Source organism: Chinchilla lanigera, unplaced genomic scaffold (genome assembly GCF_000276665.1).
Source record: "Chinchilla lanigera isolate Chin_1 unplaced genomic scaffold, ChiLan1.0 scaffold00001, whole genome shotgun sequence".
NCBI classification, from domain to species: Eukaryota; Metazoa; Chordata; class Mammalia; order Rodentia; family Chinchillidae; genus Chinchilla; species Chinchilla lanigera.
In genome coordinates this window covers 39,887,001-39,906,618 of record NW_004955402.1, presented here as the reverse complement: position 1 = coordinate 39,906,618, position 19,618 = coordinate 39,887,001, and the positions used below count along the sequence as shown (strand labels likewise).

The following is a 19,618-nucleotide window of genomic DNA, read 5'->3' as shown; positions in this document are numbered from 1 at the left end:
TGGTGCGCACACTGGTTGGGAGGCAACACAATGCCTGGATCAGCGATGAAGTTCAGCTGAAATGAATCATTTCCAACAGGATCAGACCTACAGACCATTACTAAGTATTCTGTTTTTATGACTAAAAGCTTATCAGTGAAAGAAAGGGTTAACACCAGTCTTTTCCAGACATGTGGCTAATTCCCCATTTCCTATGATGCCTTCCTACATACAAGCTATGCGCCTAGTCACCTTTCCCCTGCTTTGCGCCCTGTTCTCAGTTGAGTAAGAAGGGGAAGAGGATTTCCTGGGCTGTAGAGTGACTTGTTTATTTGCTGGAATTGCATTGTAATTCTTTTAGCATGAAATTTATTTCAAGTTCAATTTTTTTTTGATATTTGTGGATGAAGACCAAGTTGTCCTGGTATAGTAATGCTGTATAGGAGAAAACTAGCTCTCTTCTTGGAAATTTTGGAAATCAGAAAGGTAGTGTTAACTTCTGCTTCCTTGTAAACTTTTGACGGTCACTTCCAAACTGGAGTCAGGGACGAAGGATGACCAGTCAGTCAGAACAATAAAGGTGAGCTCTGCATGTCTGTAGAGTCCTGTAACAAATGTAAACTGATAGAAATATCACCGCCCCCCATAAACAAAATGTTTTTGGATGAATTTCAATATGATAAAATAAAAATTTTAAATTTATACCAAGTTTTATCTGGTAGAAAAGCACAAACATGTTAGCCCAGTATATTCTTAATGTTCACCTTTAAAAAAAAATAATAGTTCCTAAAATTTCTCTGGACATGTATTCATACATAACAAAAATAGAGGGAGGTATGTTTTTGTGTTAAAATAAATTTAGGAAACATTATATTAAACTAAATAAAATATCTTTGCCGCATGACTTCTCAGAGCCTTAAAGATGTCGAGATACACTGTAAATTGCTGGAGGAAGAGAATAGATGGCTTAGCGTTCCTGAATTCTTTTGGTCAGTTTCCCGTTTTATTTTTGAGCTTGTTATAGGATAACTTTTTCATAGAAGACACTTGGTGACTGATATTGGGTTGCCTTATGTTACTACTTTCACCCTTCTTTGTGAATTTTATTATAAAGTCATTGTCTTCCTTTTAAAAATGTGTAGAAATGCTGTTTTCTGCCATGATTTTGTTAATTACTTCCTTTGAGTTAACATGGAGATTGTGGCAGTTAATTGTGAGACGTCACAGATTCCGTGTCTATCATTTGTACAGCTATAAAGTACCTAGAGACCTTTTAGGAATAAAACACCATGTAAATGTAAATTATCACCGCCTATAAGACACTTTCATTAATTTCATATCAAATTCATGAGTGTTTTGAGCTCTGGGATTTGAGAGTCTTCAGTAGTGGCCTGTAGTTTATTTATATTTTATTTTTCCCAGAGTTTAAACACCAGCAGCAAAGCATAGTACTAAAAGCACAGCAGTTGGGAATAAACTGCCAGGATTTGAACTCTGGCACTGTCACATGAACCTGTGTGTCCTCAGGCATTTTTCCGTATCTCAGTTTTCTCATCTGTAAAATGGTAATTGTATTACTGACCTCAGGGAGTTGCCATGCAGATTGAAAGAAGCAATCTGCATCTAGCCCTTTGGGTCGTGGCTCATGTAGGATAAGGACTAAGCTATTTTCATTTGAGCAGAGGAGGAAGACAGGAAAGATGGAACTGTTAATAATAACCCGCTTATAATTCCACTACCCTAAAACTTCCAGTCATTGTTTAATGAAGCAGTTTTCAGTGCATTAAAAAAAGAAAGTAATAGGGTAAGCAGAGACGGTTTAGGACTGGGAACAGGGGCAGGGATTTGTTCTGAAGCAAACATGTTTATGATGAGTTCCCTAGTCTGATGCTAAGGAACAAAAGGCTCATTCTTCATTCCCAGAATGAGCATTAACAGTAAACAGCCTGCTTGGCATTGTCCTGCAGCATCAGATAATTTTTCATCCAGGCTTTTCATGGGATGATGTGTTCCACCATACAGGTGTGTCTATTTCAGTGGTGTGTGAAACACTTACCATTGATCTAAAATTGTGAAAATGGCCTTTTACAAGTGAAAAGCCACAGAAATATGACCTATTATCCTACTGGTCAACCACCAGGGCGATCATCAGTATTTGAGTTTGCCTCTAGAAATCACTTTATTGATAAGTTGCAGTTATCTATCTCTGGCTCTTTCTGTGTGGCTTTTGACTGTCATATGCGTCCAGGTGCAGTAATCCACAAAAGGTGATTCTCCTTAGAAGCATCTGTGTGAAAGGAGTGTGTTTGTGACACCACTTTTTCCTTTATGTAATATTTTTAATGTCATCCAATTCTCTTGTAATAGGAAACCATGGATATTCAGGGAGAGAAATTGGAAATCAAATGATAAATAATATAAGGATAGAGAAGTGTTGAATTTGGACTCTAGATATTTGTTAATCATTCTACCCCCAATTAAAAAAAAAAAAAAAAAACAGATTTCTCTTTGCTGCTTGGGACACAGTCTAAAAAAATTATTGAATAGATGAGTAAAAATATTGGCCTTAAAATTGTAAGTTACTTACACTTTTTCCTCAGATTAGTTTTTCAGGGGCAACAGAAGAAGCAAGTGAATCCTTTATTGATTGTCATTTGGTGGCATTTTTAATAATGAAATTTAAATATAGACTAGCAGTAGGGTGGGTTCAATTTGGACAGGACACGTGTTAACTTTCTGGGTTGTTTACTCACTGTAGACACCGACTTGTTTTAAAGAAGGGTCTGCGTGTTGATCTCCTTTGTCTCCAGAAGGATTGATTGACGGATGTTGTGTCTGCTCATTTACAGTGTTTTTCTTGTTTAATTTAAAAAATTGTGACATAGTATTACATGTTCCTTGTATACATCATTTTTGCAGAAGAAGTTGTTTAGCCAATATGTCGACTTAGCTTATGAAATCCTCTCTGTGGCTTTCAGTCAGCCCTAGTGTACTTCATTAGGTCGTATCATTCCTTTCCTGCACAGAAATAGTCACCAGCAGCAAAATTTAACATTTGGTCTTTTTAGGTACAAAGATGAATCAAATGTCTGACAAGATTTGTTTCTGGTACATATTTCAGGGTCCCCCCACCCAATTTATGGGCATACGACAAATGTTACTAACGGGTACTTTTAGTTTTTAAAATATGGACAACAGTACTCCATGCAGTAAAAGACTTGAGCGATTAATGCTACCCTTATGCCTCTTTTGAGTAGTTTTAGCCATAGGGCTTGGCACTGCCACCATTGTCTTTGTGCCAAAAAATATCCGCAGCGGCTGTCGCATTCTAGTACTGGAGGGTTGTCTCGAAAATTCCGCAGTGAATGCGCCGGGTTTGTTGATCACTGCTATCTCTTTTAAATATTGGGAAAATAGAATCTTTAGCTCTTTCAAAGCACCCGTTGTGGTTGTGAGGATGGGGGTGGGTGAGTGGTGAAGAGCTGAGAAAGAAGAACGAGGCTGTCCTCACCAGCCAGTTGGTGTAAGTGACAAAAATCCCTGCCTGACAAACATAGAGTAAATGCAGATATTTAGGGTCTTTTGTGTTCCTGAGCACAAATAGTTACTTAAGGGTCCTACTCAAACGTGTTATCTACACTCTTGAAAATGTTATTATCTGAAATAAATGTTCCAGTGAATTTTAAGCAGAAAATCAACATCAAGACCGTAGCTAATTCTTAATGGACAATTTACACAAAAGATACAGATATGTATCCTCCCCCCCATTGGAAACAGAGGTGTCATTTTAAAATGGCTGCTTTTTATTATTTAAAAAAAATGATAGGAATGAAAATCTTAGTTTGAGAAGGTCTTGGCTATTGGTCCACAAGTCCAGATTATTTTGCTCTCAAACAGGGGTCTGGGTTCTGAGGGCAGTTTGTAGTTGAATTTGAGAACAAAAAGCTTTAGTAAAGTCAAAGGCTTACACTATCAGAATGAAATGTGTTCACTCATGATCTCCGGAGCAATCTATTTGATGGTGAAAGTGGATGCTACAGATGAAATCTTCACAAGGAGCATAATCCTTGGGAAAAAAAAGTCCACCTCCCAGCCTCCTGCTGGCTGCACTGCCTCTTTGGTACCTCGCAGACTTCGACAGAGTCCTGGACGGGTGCCCATTGATGTCATGGAAACACTCACATTACTGAGAATGATTCATGTCTATGCTGGTCTCTTATCCTCCCCCACACAAATAGGAGTAGATTTTTAACCCTGACAACTTGTAATTTGCAGTGGGGTTTATTTTTGTATCTGGATAAATATTTTTTAACAAGCAAAATTAAGATTAAGCAGTCTGTATCTGATATGATAGTAAAGAATGCCGGGCCTTGTAGCCAAGCGTACTTCGGGACGCATGCGGCATGAATTCATATTTCTCCTCTCTTCTGCCCCTGCCTCTCCCTTTGTACCCTCTGCTCTTTTCCTCGCTCTCTTTCTCCTCCACCTATTCTCTTTCTCTGTCCCTCTTTTAAAAAACCTGTTTGCTCTGCCTTTCTGGCTTTAACATAATAGAAGAAATGGCCCCAACTTATGCATATGAAGTGAGAAAGATCCTGGTAGGAAAATTCTTCTCTTTAGTTCTTTATACTAAAGTTGAGTCTAGAAAATAAGGCTGATAGTAAAATGCTATAGGGGATCTGTTCAGTACTTCCTTCTGAAGGGAAAATAGAATGAGGGCCTTTCTTTCTCTGACTGTTTTGCCTGCTGTAAGTTAATTTTCTGAAATTCTCAAAACAGGATACTTGATGTTCAGTTACCTACAAAGTCATAAGCAGATTTTTCTTTTTCTTTCTTTCTGTCTGCCTACCTTGCCAGTGTAATTGTTGAGCAGTGACTATTATATCAAAATGAATTAGGTCGTGATTATACTGATACAAGAATTTAAGAGAGATATTGTCCTTTGATATATCTTGTAGAGGTCAAGCATTTTCTGTTAGTAATATTTATAAGGAGCTCTTAGAGGTTGGAGTACCTTAAACTTGACTTACAGGGACGAGTGTGTGCACATGTGTGAGCATTGCACTGCTAATACAAGTTCGGGCACCTGCTGAATGTGCAGTCCTCATACAGCTGAAGTTTCCCTCTTAGATCTCCCAAGATGGACAATCTGTGTGATGGTGTCATGTTTCACTGGGATTGAAACTGATACACACATGGATTTTACACTTTGTACTAACACTGTATGCAAGTGGGGCGAGCAGATGTTTTCCCAAGTTCAAGACACATTAAAATGAGTAAAAAAGTTCATACTGGGGAATAGAGGGTTAATTTTAAGATTCAGGTTTGGCTTTCTTTGAAAATCACCTTCTACCTCTCTCTCTGTGTGTGTGTGTGTGTGTGTGTGTGTGTGTGTTGTGTGTGTGTCTGTGTGTGTGTGACTCAGACAAGGTGCATTTTTGACTAGATGTAAGATTTCTGAAAGATACATTCTTTGTGTCTTGTCAGAAAGGCATGCTCTGATAGTATTGCCATTTAACTAAAATATAAAGAAACTACTGTACTATTACTTTTTAGCATTTGTATTTTTTTTTTGTGTTTGTTTTTGTTTTGTTTTGTTTTGTTTTGGTACTGGGAATTGAACTCAGGACCTTGCGCTTGCCAGGCAGGTGCTTGTGCCTCTGAGCTATATCCCCAGCCCAGCATTTGTGTTAACTTCGGTTGAATGGGGAAATGTCGGGGTGTTAAACTTTTAAGACAGTGTTAATTCAGCCCATCAAAATACAAGTTTTGGGATTTTCCCATTGAGAAAGTGGGTTGTTATAGTTCTGTGCGTGGAGTCCGATGCATCTTAAATCGGTGGCCATGAGGAGAGAACAGTCCTGCAGTCTCAGGTGGGCTGCCTCAGTAGCTCCTTCTCATCTCCTGCTGTGGGCAGTTTCTATATAGACTCTTCCTAAATCATCAGCTACCTTCTACTGCTTAGATCTCTTGTGATATGATTTTATTATTTTTCCCTGCTGATTATTAGGGCTAAACATACTTTGTAAGAAATAAATGAGTAGCCTTAATTTTTATCCTTACCTGTTGTGGAATAGCAACACAAGTTCTACACAGTAGAGCAGTCCACAAAAGAAATTTGGGTTGTTATAACTGAAATAAGACATTTAAATTCCGTGATCCCTCTGCCTTCTGAGTGTCCTGCTGGATCTGAACTTGGGTTCAGAGTGGGTGATTTTTCCAAGACCCCTTTCCCCAAATGTAAGCGCCATCATCATCTTGACCATGATGGGATTGACTCCTGGGAAAGGGAGTTTAAAAAAGAAAGGGAGGGACTCAGAATTTTGAATAGTTTTCTTTTCTTTCTTTCTTTTTTTTTTTTTTTCTGAATTCACCATCTGGAAAGCCTGTGATTGATTAGCTTTGGCCTCCCCTTTAAGTGTCAATATAATCAATGGGAATTACTAGACGAGGGTCATTACATATATAATTTGCCTGCTGTGTAAATAAAAATGAAATTGTTTAAATTTTGCAAGAGAGAAGGAAAGTGAAAATAAGGCATGACAATTTGTTTGTTAGAGAAAGTGGAGGCCATTGGAATGACAGTTTTTGGAAGTGTGGAGCAGTTTGGCTAAGAATAGGAATGAAGGATATTTTTTTCCAGTTTATCATCGCCAGAGCGAGGAAGTGTTATTCCCTCTCTTGCTTGCATACACTGCCAGTAGTGCCTACTTTACGTATGTAAACATCGGGGAAGAGAAGTGGATGTCTGTTACCTGAAGGAGATTTTTTTTTAAAAAGGAAAAGCACAATTTATACCTTTTTTGTTGTTTCTCTCAGCAGGTAAAACAGAAAGGGGCTCATACTCATCTTATGGGAGAGAATCAAACCTACAGGGTTGTCACCAGGTAAGTGTGAACCTCGGCTGGGAAAGGGTGGAGGGAATGAATCTGGAAAATCGGTGTGTTTTGGAAATTTGGATTGTGCATTTTCGACAGTGACACTAAGCGACCCCGAAATTCTGCTCATGACTGCCTTTTTAAGTAATGAAATAACACAGAGATTAGAACTAATAAACACCTCATCTTTAGATCTCTGCCGGATCAGAACAACACCCACTGGCTTGTTTTTATATTTTAATCCATTAACCGGTACCAGTGGCACTGTTTGCAAACCAGCAATGTCGGGTTCTATCAAAGGAGTTTATTTACAATTAAGAACTTAAGAATTCCTTACACAGGAAACGCTTCACAGAACCATGTGTCAGACCCTGGGTTCAGTGGCTATTGCCCTAAAGTGTGGTTTTCCTAGGGACTGTATGGTGTTGTGTGAACACAGGGTGGTACTAGGGGATAAAAATGTCTGTGAAAATATGATTTGTTGTCCCTTTTTGTTTCTGAATTGTTTTTGGCTGGAAGTCAAGGCCAGCAGGCTAACAGCAAAGCCGTCTCAAGGGAAGTATGCGTGAACTAGGAAAATAAGAGTACTTTAATTAAATAATAAAATGCCAGTGTAATACAAAGGTATAGCACGTGTGTGTTTGCGGCTGTGTGCACTATGCATTTGTATACTTTTAACTCTCGGAGAGAACCCATTTCTAAAAGTACTACCACTAGGTACAGGTGGAAGATTTTGTTTCAAGACAACTGAGATTTTATAGGTGCTTTCTTTTTAATTTCAGTGTGGGTATTAATCAGACATTTACATTTTTAAAGTTAATGCTTTTTATAAGAGCTTTGATTTCTTCGGGAAACTCTTGGTACAATTTAATAATACCTTCCCATTGAAAGCTCTCTACTTTCTCCTTATTCACCCAAACAAAATGTACATTCTTTCTGTGCTGGAAAGAGGATGCTTACTCTTTTGAACTCTCAGTCTTTCAGTTTTCTTAATAATATCGAGAAAAATTCATTTGAGATTTTTAGAACAACCTGTTTAATCTGTCTCTGAGAAACATAAGCAGACATGCATTTTAGAAATGAAACAGAGCATCTGAAGGAAGTTTCCTTTACGTTTCACTCATCTATCAGGAGAGGTAAAATTCTGGTGGGTTGGCGGTTTGTTTTTTCTCCTTCTCCTGTATACATTTGCATTTTTAAAGTTGACTCCTTTGGACCAGTTGCCAACTCAGTCATACTCGGCATCTAAAAGATTGGTTGCAATGAGCTGAACAGTGCTTGGTTAAGATCTCCTGCCGGAGTGCAGTTCATGGCAGTTTGTTTGGAAAGAATTCCGCAGGAAAGAAATTTACAGCCATTCCAGCGCAGCGGAAACATCTTTGGAATGTGAGTGCACATGTTCGGGGCAGATAGTCTGGGCGACAAGCCTCTCAGGGCTGGGTCTCTGGTGTAAAGCTCTCAATTCCTGCAGAAGAGCCGGTTCCTGTGGATCTGGTTTCTGAGGGTCAAGGCGGAGGTCACTAGAGTTTTGGGGAGAAGAAAGTTGACAACATCCTTCCTTTTTGCAGATGGTCGTGGCAGAGGTCTGTTTTGCTGGGCCCCTCTTGCTGGTCATTGAGAGAATAGGCTTCCTCGCCCCTGTATCCTTTCTTACTAATAGGAATTGGCATGATTCCTCACAGACACAAAGATTTCCTCTGCTGAGTAAGCGTGAGGCCCCTTAACTTGTGAAAGCATCATCCAGACCGTGTGAGTCTGTCTGTGTGTGCAGAGCACAGACCTTCCTCCCTCCGTCTGTGAGGAATACTTCCCTCGGGTGAAACTGAACTTTTGTTTTTGTTTTTGTTTTTGTTTTTTGCTAACGCAAGGTGAGAAGTGGAGAGGGGCAAAGGGGGGAAATAGAGGTGGCTGGCTGGCATGCGATGGCTGAATTTCTGGGCCTTGGAAGTTTCCTTTTGAGACACTGGTGTCCAGGAAAATTCTTTTGTATGGGGATATGACTGCATCTGCTTTTCTTAAAAAGCCTTCAGAATCTAGCTGTGGAATGTGGAGATTCCTTCAGTCTTGTTTGTGCTACATACTTGTGACTCTTACAAGGACTGTCTCTGTGCTTAGCATGGGCCCAAGAGTATCCATAAACAAGGTGATGGCTTCAGGATAATAAAAGGGAAATATTGGAAATTGCCTGTGTGGGGAACTAGGGCCCAAGGATGAGAAGTATATATCCTATTCATTTTTGCTTTCTGTGAAATGTGCAATTAGAACAGACCATAGTGTATCTTCCAGTCAATCGGTTTCTCTTGCTCTTTCTATTGTACTTTGAATCCCTGTCTCCTACACCAGCTATACAAACCAGAAATAAGGCAGAAATCTCAGTATCTTGGGCTTCACGTCTAAATAGCAGATCACAGCTGAAATGGTTCCCCACTGTGTGACAAGGTGAGTGACTCCTGGGGAAGGAGCTTTTGTTTTCTCCGGTTTGCTATATTATTAAAACCTTTAGATGATCTGCCCTAAGGAGCTAGCCAGTGTGACCTGTGGACCTAATGGATGAGCAGTGTTATAGGGGCACATGTTTGGTCCCAGTATTCTGTTTGGTGTAAAGAAATAGTGCTGATAAGCAACAGGTTCTAGGACACTGTGTTGGAGGAATTACTACGGTGAGATGTACATTGTTTCAAAGGTCCACCATTATATCTGAAAGATACAATGTTAATCCATTTTTAAAAATGAATATTTTAACAGAAAAATATTTGGCAGGTTCTTTATCATCAATGAAGTTGTTTATAGTAAAACTATGAGTAATAGTTGGAATTCCTGTATTTCCATGTGGAATTATCAGAAGTAAATGTGGTCATTTTTGAGACTTTTGAAATTAATATGGAAAATAAACCAGTGAAATAAACCATTAGGCAAAAATGAGCGGCTAAGTAGACTTTTTAAAGTTTATAAATATGGAAAGAAAAATTTAAACCAAATTGGGGTATGGAAATCACACCCAGGCTTAAAACTGTCTTGCCAAATGGCAACATCATACTACTTTTTACGGGCAGAAAAAATAAAACAGAATGGAAAGTGTGACAGAAACGAAATTGAGTAGAAGTAAACTTTTTCACATGATACCCCAACCTTAATCCTATAATAGCAAATACCTAATGCCTAATGGGTGTCATTGCAAATGACAGAAAGGACAAAATATCATTTGCTTTGGACTCTTTCCTGCTTTGAGTAGGACGTTGGGTGGTTCGCAAACTTTTACTTTGCTGAAATCTCCTGTTTTTGCATGAGAAATGAGATCAACACAAATGACCATTATTAGGGCAGAAGTTTTCCTTCAGTGTAGGCTCAGCCTTGATCAAGAGTTGCTTGTCTTTTCTTCCTGGGACACAGCCTGAGTCTAAAGCCATGACTTCTTTATTAGCATTTCCTGCGCGAGGTGGCTATGTGCGAGAGAGATTGATTCACAAAAGGCTGGGTCCTGAGACCAGTCAAATTAGAAGTGTAGGTGTTGGCCTGTGCTTTTCTGATAGCTCCCCAGGTGGCCCTAATGTGTAGCGAGGTCTGATCATTTCTGAGAATGTTCTTTAGAATATATTTTATACGACTTGTGTTCAAAATCTGGCATACCTGCTGACCTTGATAAAGCTATTAGACTTCTTGCCTTAATTAGATTATTGAGGACATGGAAATATTGCATGTGACCTTCATTTAAGGGACAGTGAAAATCCATGATTTCTTGAAAACTAGTAAGATCCCTTGAAATCTGTGTGCAGAATTCTACCACTGAATGTCCCAGCCCATATCCTGTTTTCTCTGATGAAGATGAAGCTTTACCCTCATCTAAGTTCATTTACTTTCCGAGCAAATAATCAAGTCAGATTGTGCTGATAAAGTTATTTGATGTTTAAAACTGATGGATGGAATTAGGCCTAATCTAGTAGTGTATTGTTTTTAAATTCCCCAAACTTTGAAACTGTGCAGGAAATGGGTCTTCTCTGTATCTGACGGGCTGTTCATAAACCTACTCATTTTTTCTTATTAAAGTTAAGCATATGGCTGAACATGAAATGAATTACACATTTAAGAATTGATTCTTCTTTCAATCATTTGTATTTCTGACATAAAATATTTTACAAATGGCTTAGTTATAAAACTTCCGTCCTCTTAAAATTTTTATCTGACATAAAGATAGAATATAAGGAAAAAAGTCACTATCCTTTGGTCTGTTATGAAAATGGCTATTTCGGGCTTGTGTAAGCAGAAGTACATATTTCTTCTTGATGTGATATTGTGGATAAATGTTTGTCCTCAGTGCCGAGTGATTCAGTCCAGGTTCCCTGCGTTCCTCCTTAGAACCTCCTGGGTGCAGGGCCTTGCTGCGCGCCTCCCTGGCACTCTGTTTTCCCTTTATAGCGCCTGTTCAAATGTGCCATTATTTGTGTTCGTTGGATGACTGCTTCCACCAGGATCTGCAAACCGCTGGAGGGCCAGGGTCGTATCTCCTTTATTTTATACCAGGGTACCACGTGCCCTGTAAGGTAATGATTGTGATCTTTTGTTTACTTCCCCAGCATCACGTTTGGAAAACATTTTAAAGGAGTAAAGTTTAAATAGCAGTGTATATGAACCAAATAGTGAACTTTTGGGGGGGGGGCGGTTAGAAAAATCAGAAAACAACATTTAATTTGAAACTCTCTCCTCCTCCTAACCCACTTTACAGGCCCTGGAGGGGCGCAGGGTTGTACTCCGGAGAGGCACTCACTCCAGCTTCCTCTGAGCAGAGTATTTACCCGGTCGCATCACTGTGCTAGGCCTGTACTTGTGGAGAGATCTAGGTAGCAGAATTATAAATGCTTTGTTTTGTTTCTGGTAGGCTTGTTATAGGAACTGAAGTTCAGAACTCTGACTTTTAAGTGTAGCAGGGTGAACAGTCAGAAAAGAGGTTTGCAGTCCCGATAGTTTTAATGTTGCCGGGGTTGAGTTTGCAGGGTGTGTGACGGCAGAGCTCTGCCCCTGTGCAATATTTTTGAGGTCGCAGCTCCTTCCTGTTGAGGGCTTGCTGTGAGTGTACCTTTCTCTGAAAAGCCACTCAGGCACTTACCAGAGGGGAGAAGGGCTCTGCTCCGTCATTCCATGGATTAACAAATATTTATGGACCCTCTGTTGCTATGTTGAGTAGTAAGGAGAAATACAGAGGAGAGATCTTCCAGTTCCCCTCCTTCAGTCCCCACCAGCCGCCTCCTGGATGTTGTACGGGAAGATTAGGCTTTATGCTTTATTCTTCTTTTTTCTTTTTTTAAGACGTTGTTTTCTAGATCTTGCTATATTGTCCAGTCCAGTCCCAAAGTTTCGGGCTCAAGTGATCCTCCCACCTCAGTCTTAAGTAAGCGGAGGCTGCTTGTATTCTTCTTTCAATTTTTAATCATACTGAAAAATTCCAACACCCAGAAAAGTTGAAGAACTGATAAAACAAAATGCCATATACCCATCATGTACATGATACAGTTTTAATCTTTGTTATGTTTGTATTATGTATGTACAATATAGATGCATGTGTTTTTTAAGGACTCTTTTTAAATGACAGATCTAAGATTTTGACTCTACTTTTCCATATATATATATATCATTCAACTGGGACATTTTTCTTTTTAGCTAAAATACTGTTACTAGCCCTAAAGAAATTAGCAATGATTTCTGTAATTGAAATTCATATTCTAATTGCTTCAGTTGTCCCCATGAAAATGACTTCCCTGCCTTTTAAAAAAACTATTACATTTATGTATGGCATTTGGTTTCTATGTCTCATTATAAGTCCTTAAACTAGAGCACCTTCTCTTGTTTTTTTCTTTTTTTTTTTTAATGATAGTTTCTTTAAATAGGCTAGACCAGGCCTTATAACATTTGTCTTATAAAATAGCCCCCTTTCTACAATTCTTGTGTTATGTCCTTCTGATGTTGTTTAACTCATTCATCACTTGCTTTGCTTACAAACTAAAAACTGGGTCTAAAGGTTGATTTAAATTAGGTTGAGCATCTTTTGGCTAGAGGAGCTCATGGATGGTTCCAAATACTTCGTGTTATATCCCGTCAGGTTACCTGCCAGTGGTGATGTTAACTGGATCACTTGGTATAAGTGGTAGCCGTAGATCCCTTCATTTTACCGACACCTTTCCTACTTTGCAAATGACAAATAATCTTTATGTCAATACTTGGGCACTGGGCAGATACCCCTAATTTTAGCATGCATTGAGGACCCTGGCCTAAATCGGTTGATTTCAAACTGGTGATTTCTTTTTAAAATTCTGTCATTCTGTCTACATGTATAGCTGACATTCTTCTGCAGAGAAGAGCTTTCATTCTTCATAGCAACTGCCAGTACTAGTGCTTCATACGCACGCTAGTGTAGTGTCAATAATCCTTGTCTTTAATATATTCCTTACCTGGAGACTGCTGTCAACATTAGAGCGTTCTTCTTAGGGTATGTTGATAAGAGAAATGGCCCAGGCTGACAGTCAGAAAAGACTTAACTGTAGGAGTCAGGAAATAATTGTAGGAACTGAAGGTAGGTTTCCTTACAAACCCAACTCCGGTATTCTTTTCTTGAAATTTGCAGCCTGGTGACAGTCTCTGTGCCCCTGGCTGTTAGCCTAATCTCTCAATAAGCCCTGGAATTTCTCAAAATTCTCATTTTGCCCTTCTGTGTGGTAGTAATTGCTGGTAAACAGCTCACAAAGGTTGGCCATCAGTGGCTGACCAGCTCACTCTGGTGGGTTGCTGTGATGTTCTGTGAAGCTGCTTTATCAAGGATCAGCCAGATAGCGGAAGACTGCTGTCAACATTAGAGCGTTCTTCTTAGGGTATGTTGATAAGAGAAATGGCCCAGGCTGACAGTCAGAAAAGACTTATCCCCAGGCCCTTAAAAATCCCTGCCCTAATCCAGTTGTGGCTGATGAGTAAAGGTCAAAATGAATAAACTTCTGAAAGGAACTTTGAGCTTAGTCTAAAGGAAGCCTGGTCAACTAATGGTAGGTCAGTATCAACCTGTGAGTTAGTGAATTATTAACTCTCCTCATTTAATAATTTAAAAAATCATGTTCAGAGAATTGAGGCAAGCATATACCAAATCACCTTCCAAGTAAGTTTTAGATCCGGGCATTGGCTTCTGATATGTCTTGTTTCAAAGCCAGGGCCTTTTCTCCTTAGGTTCCCTGCTTCCCAAACTAATGATGCTGTGTCTGGGCTCAAAGATCTGTATTAGATCTCATCTAGGAAGCTACTTGGAGTAGCTTTCAGGCGCCCTACAGAACCTGTGCGTAGTCATCTCCCCTGCCCCATGCAGCAGTATCATCACTCAGGTGTTTTTGCTGTTGGCCAGAACTCTGCACGCAGCTTCAGGGCAGAGGTAGGGGAGCATAGAGGAGGCAAGCCACACCGCTGCTGACTCTCCTGCCTTGAAAAAAAGATTACATGAAAAATGTATTTAGCATCATCCTCAGTCTCAACGTGCCCTCTTCTGAAAATCAGTGAGGATTTCCCGTGAAGAGACTGGGGTGGAGTATGCCATTCATATTTTAGCAACAGCCAAATATATAGATTTTCTTTAAATGTGTAGATTATTTATTTGATTTTTGTGCAGTGCAGGCAGAATGTTTTTCCGTTACCCACATGTAGGTTTATCATAGGTCAGATTATTGTTCCCAAAACACTGCCACGTTCTAAAATGATGCCTTTAGCAGGCCCTTAAAAATGACCCAATAACTTCTCAATTGTAGCATTTAACACACTTGTGCAATATATTAAACACCAGTATGTGTTCAGAAGGATAGGTACGTTTTATCCAACAGTGCCCAGTAGCGAGTCCATTAAGGCCTTGAAGTTTCTGTGGGATGAGTTATGAGATACCAGAGAGATAGACTTCTAGTCTCCGAATTGAAGCTTCATTAGAATTTTTGGATTAACATCTCCATTGGTATGGCAAGCCTTAAGCGGTTTATCATGACCACTAGCAATGAAGACTATAATTCTTCAACTTTTTATTTCTGATATGGAGGAAAAAACTCAGTGAATGACCAAACAAATCACTGATTTAATTCTGAGGTATAACTAAATTTCACATTGAAATACAGCTATATATCATATAGAAATCAGGATAGCCCTCCTACTTTTTGCTCTAAGAAAGACAGTGCACTCACAATTCTTCACCAGGATTTTCCAGTATGTAAGGGCAGAAATATTTATTCCTCTGTCTAAGGTCAGGTTTGGTATTATTGCATCACTAAAGAAATGTTTTCTGAAGCTCAGAATATGAGGAATACTGGGAGATACCATCAGAACCCCCTCCTCTGAAGGAAAAAAGATATTTGGATGACTTTTTTCTTAAAGAAATACTTTGGATAAGAACAGATATTACTGAGCCTGCTGCTGTGCCTGATAGCGGTGACCTGCTTCAAATCGAAGCACCCATTCTTTGAAACATTGTACGTGCTGTGTAGAACTTCATGTAGATTTGTGTACGTGCGCTTTCACTTAGAGATGAGCTCCCCAAAGTACAGACCTTTACTGTTCTTTATCTTACAAAAGTAGTTTTGTGGGAGGATAGAACCAAAACAAGCAGGCAACTTAGATGCATTTGCTTTAGCATTTTTATCATGCAAATGTTGCTTTTTTCATAGCACTGTGCTTATTTAATGTCAGACTTTTCTGCTGCTAATAGAGGGAGAAGTCACATTTTGGTGGGATTGTGACTTTAACTTGGCACCTCACCAGATTTTGTTGAATACTGTATATTATCGCTATGATAGTCTTATGGTACTTAGAAAAACCCCACATATCCCCTATTTCCATTTTTCTCTCCACTCAGAAGACATTATTCAGTAAAGAATTCATATGATTAAAGAAAAACCACTTATATCTTAGTTGGAACCCACTTCAACTCCATGGTTCTATGCATTTGGGACAAAATGATTCTATGGTTAAAAAAAGAAAACAGTTAAGGAGCAACGTCATGGAGGTTTTTAAGCAGTGACCGTTCTCTAGAGCATTTTTGGCGGGGGTCTCTGCGTTGGGATTTGACCATGCATGCATGCAGAATAATCCCAGCTCATTTGTACTGCCATAATGAACAGCAGGGCATTGAATCTTTCCCGTTTTATTGGCATTGTATACAGTAAGTTATTAAATTTCATCTCTGTAATACACCTGCAGTAAAATAACAAAACATTGCTGCACTTAAAGAACATGTGTGTGTGGTACAATGCCCTCCCCTATCATTTCAGCACCCCCCCAACAGCTGCTTACAGATTTCAAGATCCATTGTATATATTCCCTTGAGCCCACCTCTAATAATCGAGACACATCTGCCATTGCAGTATTATAGGCATATGTAGTTTTATTGAAAACTATACCTGTAAAAAAATTAAATAACTCCTACCTCAATTAAATTGGCAAGCTACTTTTTGCAGAGATTGTATTGCAGACCTCCTGAGACCCAACGAGTTCATTTTATTCTTATATTACAGATCACTGAATATGTTATTTTTATTTAGCTGAATAGTTAGCTTTTCTCATGCATTGATGATAAGATACTTTCATCTCTTCACTTTTATTTTCCTTCGCTCTTCATCTTTACATATAAAACAATACTATGCAAGCTGCATGAAGCAAATATTGAAAATCTGGGCTCGGTAAACACAGGATAAATAAAGTCAACGGGAAAGGGTATCATGCAGCTTTAAATCTTAAATGATCATTTAAATAAGCATAAAGGTTACAAAGTCAGGATTAAATTCTTAACTCATCTTCTATGTTTTTTTGTTTTTTTCTGTTTTTTTTTTTTTGTTTGTTTGTTTGTTTTGTTTTGTTTTATTTTCCTGTACTGGGAATCAAACTCATGACCTTGTGCTTGCCAGGCAGGCGCTGTGCCACTGAGCTAAATCCCCAGCCCCTTTGTATGTTAACTGAGATTTTTTTTTTCTCCAAGCTTCTCTGAGAACTGTGTGATCATCATGATGGTATGACATAATCTGAAGAGGAAATAAGTTAGTTGATCATACAGAGCATATGAAGGTATATGCCTATTAGATTAAAGGCCTTGTACCACTTACTCTTTTTTGAGTAAAGATGGGATATATAATGGATGTCTGTCAAGTAGACCTGATATGATTTATCCAAACATGATATGATGTTTAGTGATATAAAAGCCGTTCTTAGTGTAAGCTTATTTAGTAGGGGGTCAACATAGGCTTCATTGGAGCTAATCATTCCACTTATCGCAGTGATTTGAATAAGAAGAATAGTTTATAAATTTGCTTTATCTTATTATAGAAAGAAGTCCAAAGACAAGGTGCCCACTATACAGGAGGGGAAATATGTACCCTTAAGAGAAAATAAGAAGCTTCCTTACTGCATAGTTTCTCAGGAAAAAAAAGAACTATGCATGAATGAACTGAGGAACTCACAGGTGTACACTTTCCTCCAAAGGGAGCGTAGACTTAGAACGTAGATCCTATGAGGACAGGCAAAAGAGTAGATGATTTGTTAGATGACATCAGAGATAAACAGTAGGTGGTGACTGCTCCAGAGAAGGTAGAAAACCAAATATTGTTAAGTAGTGAAGCAGAGAAATAGCTACATGTTTTAACAATGTTATTTTCTGATAAGATTTTTTTTTTTTTTTTTCTGGTACCGGGAATCGAACTCATGACCTTGCGTTTGCCAGGCAGGCGCTGTGCCACTGAGCTAAATCTCCAGCCCCTTCATAAGAAGATTAAAATGAGCAGTCGTTGGTTCCAGTTGCGGTTCCACTAGCCCATGAGATTATGCTCAGTCTGTGTTCTCCTAGGAAATATTGTATTCCATTCATCTTTCCCAGGTATTCCAGATTCTATGAGGATAAAGAACTGAGTCTTAGATAAGGTCATGGCTTACGACCTTATCTTATCCTGTGGCTAGGATCCAAATGCCCAGGGGAGGCAAAATTCAAGATCTTAGAAGAATTTTAACTTATTCATATAGACTGTTTAATAGAAAAATGCGTTACGAATTCTAGGTAAACTTCTTGAACAAAATATATGCACACAGGACCTGAACCTTTACCAAGGCCACATTACACTTGAAGTTTCATCAGTGTTGACCTTTATTCCCGTGGATGTGATCCAGCCCTCTCTTACCAGAACTTTCCATGAAGTTTGTCACACTGAGCTCTGTAACTGGGAACTGTTGTGGTAGAGTGAGTGGTACAGCACGATGTCATGGTGGTAGAAGATTTGCTATGGACAATGACATGTGGCAAAGGAGAACATCAACAGCTGCCACCACTGTGACATTGTCCCTCAAGGAGCCTTTGGCATCTCTGCCATTTAAATGTCTCAGCCACCCATTAACAAGGACCTGTTCCCCTAAACACCCCCTTCCCCATTAACCACCAAATGAGACTTGCTTGAATTTATTTTGAACGTGTAAGTCCTGGGTGCCATTTTTTCCAGATGAAAAACATTTAAGTTTGGGGTTTTGTATATCAAAGCAAGATTTTTCTGTGATTTGTTTCTAGGAAATGTGTTCTCTACTCCCTTTTGCAGATAATACACAAAGCCTATTAGTTCTTGAACCATTGATGGCCTCCATTCAGATCAGCTTACAAATCGGATTTCATCTCAGTATGTCCTAGGTATTTCATTTCTAAAATTTCATGGTGTGCCTTACTGAAGTTCAGAGATGCCAAGATTGCGGGAGCCTATGGAGTTTTATCCAATATATCTTCCTTTGTTACCTGACGCAAATAATTTTATTTTTGCTCTAGATAGTTATAGGTGAAAATAAAATGCAGACATCCTAGCCATATAGAACCTCAGGCGGATATTACAGCCTTCTTGAACATCGAACAATAAAATATTTCATCCGATGTTTATTGTGGGTGTTCAATGAATATTTATTTAGAGGCTCTGTGAGGTTATTATTATTATTATTATTATCATTATTATTATTATTGGTACTAGGAATCGAACTCAGGACTTTGTGCTTGCCAGGCAGGCACTTGTGCGGCTGAGCTATATATCCCCAGCCCTCAATGAATATTTCTTATAAAATAGTACCCTGCCCCCCAATGAAGACTCTGAGATTACTGTGTAGGTAAAAGAGTTGAACTAATATAATAGTTACCTAATTTGAGGTTCCAGTACTTGCAACTTTTCAAATTTATATTCTAGTATTCATTTACGGTAAAATGTGCCAGTTTTCCGGCGTATGTGAGTAAAGAAAAGCAAATCATTCACTGAAGGAGTTGTGCTTTTGAATCTGAATTCCACTGATTGAATTTCCCTTCAGGATTAGTCATTGCACCTGTGTTCTTTGGTTTGCTCACCAGCCTCACGACTCTCAGTGGAGAATAACTGGTCTCCACAGCTTCATGAACCCTGGTTTCTAGACTGTCTCAATTCTGGCTCCCTGAGGCCAGTGACCCTACTTCTCACCCGCTGGGCCCCCAGTCTCTACCCTGACTGACCTCTGTTACCCTTATTCCCTCTTCCCACCTTCGTCACGTGAAACTGTGCCTTGCCCTGATTGCTGCAGAGGCTTCAGGATTCTCTCCTTAGCCTGGTGCAGAGGCTCATGGTAGCCAGGCCTGTCTCGTGTCCTTGAGAGCTCTCTTGAGGCTCAGTCTCTCTTCACCAGGTTGCTTCTTTGGCCTGGAGCATCTTTATCCTGCTCCTTTTCTCTTCTCTTTCACTCCCCGCACCTCCGCCCTTTGGTGGTACTAGGGATTG

At 39.2% G+C, this 19,618-nt stretch overlaps 1 protein-coding gene across 9 annotated transcripts in view; it reads left to right on the top strand.

Annotated features, from left to right (window-relative positions):
- The window catches only part of Tcf4 (transcription factor 4), a gene marked incomplete at its 5' end in the record, with an annotated part of 330,556 nt that overhangs the window by 159,533 nt on the left and 151,405 nt on the right, over positions 1–19,618 (top strand). For 8 of the 9 annotated variants that reach the window (XM_013510969.1, XM_013510970.1, XM_013510968.1 and 5 more), the window contains 1 exon segment: positions 6,802–6,866. In XM_013510969.1, coding sequence (XP_013366423.1) covers positions 6,802–6,866 — 65 coding nt within the window. 9 annotated transcript variants of the gene reach the window in all.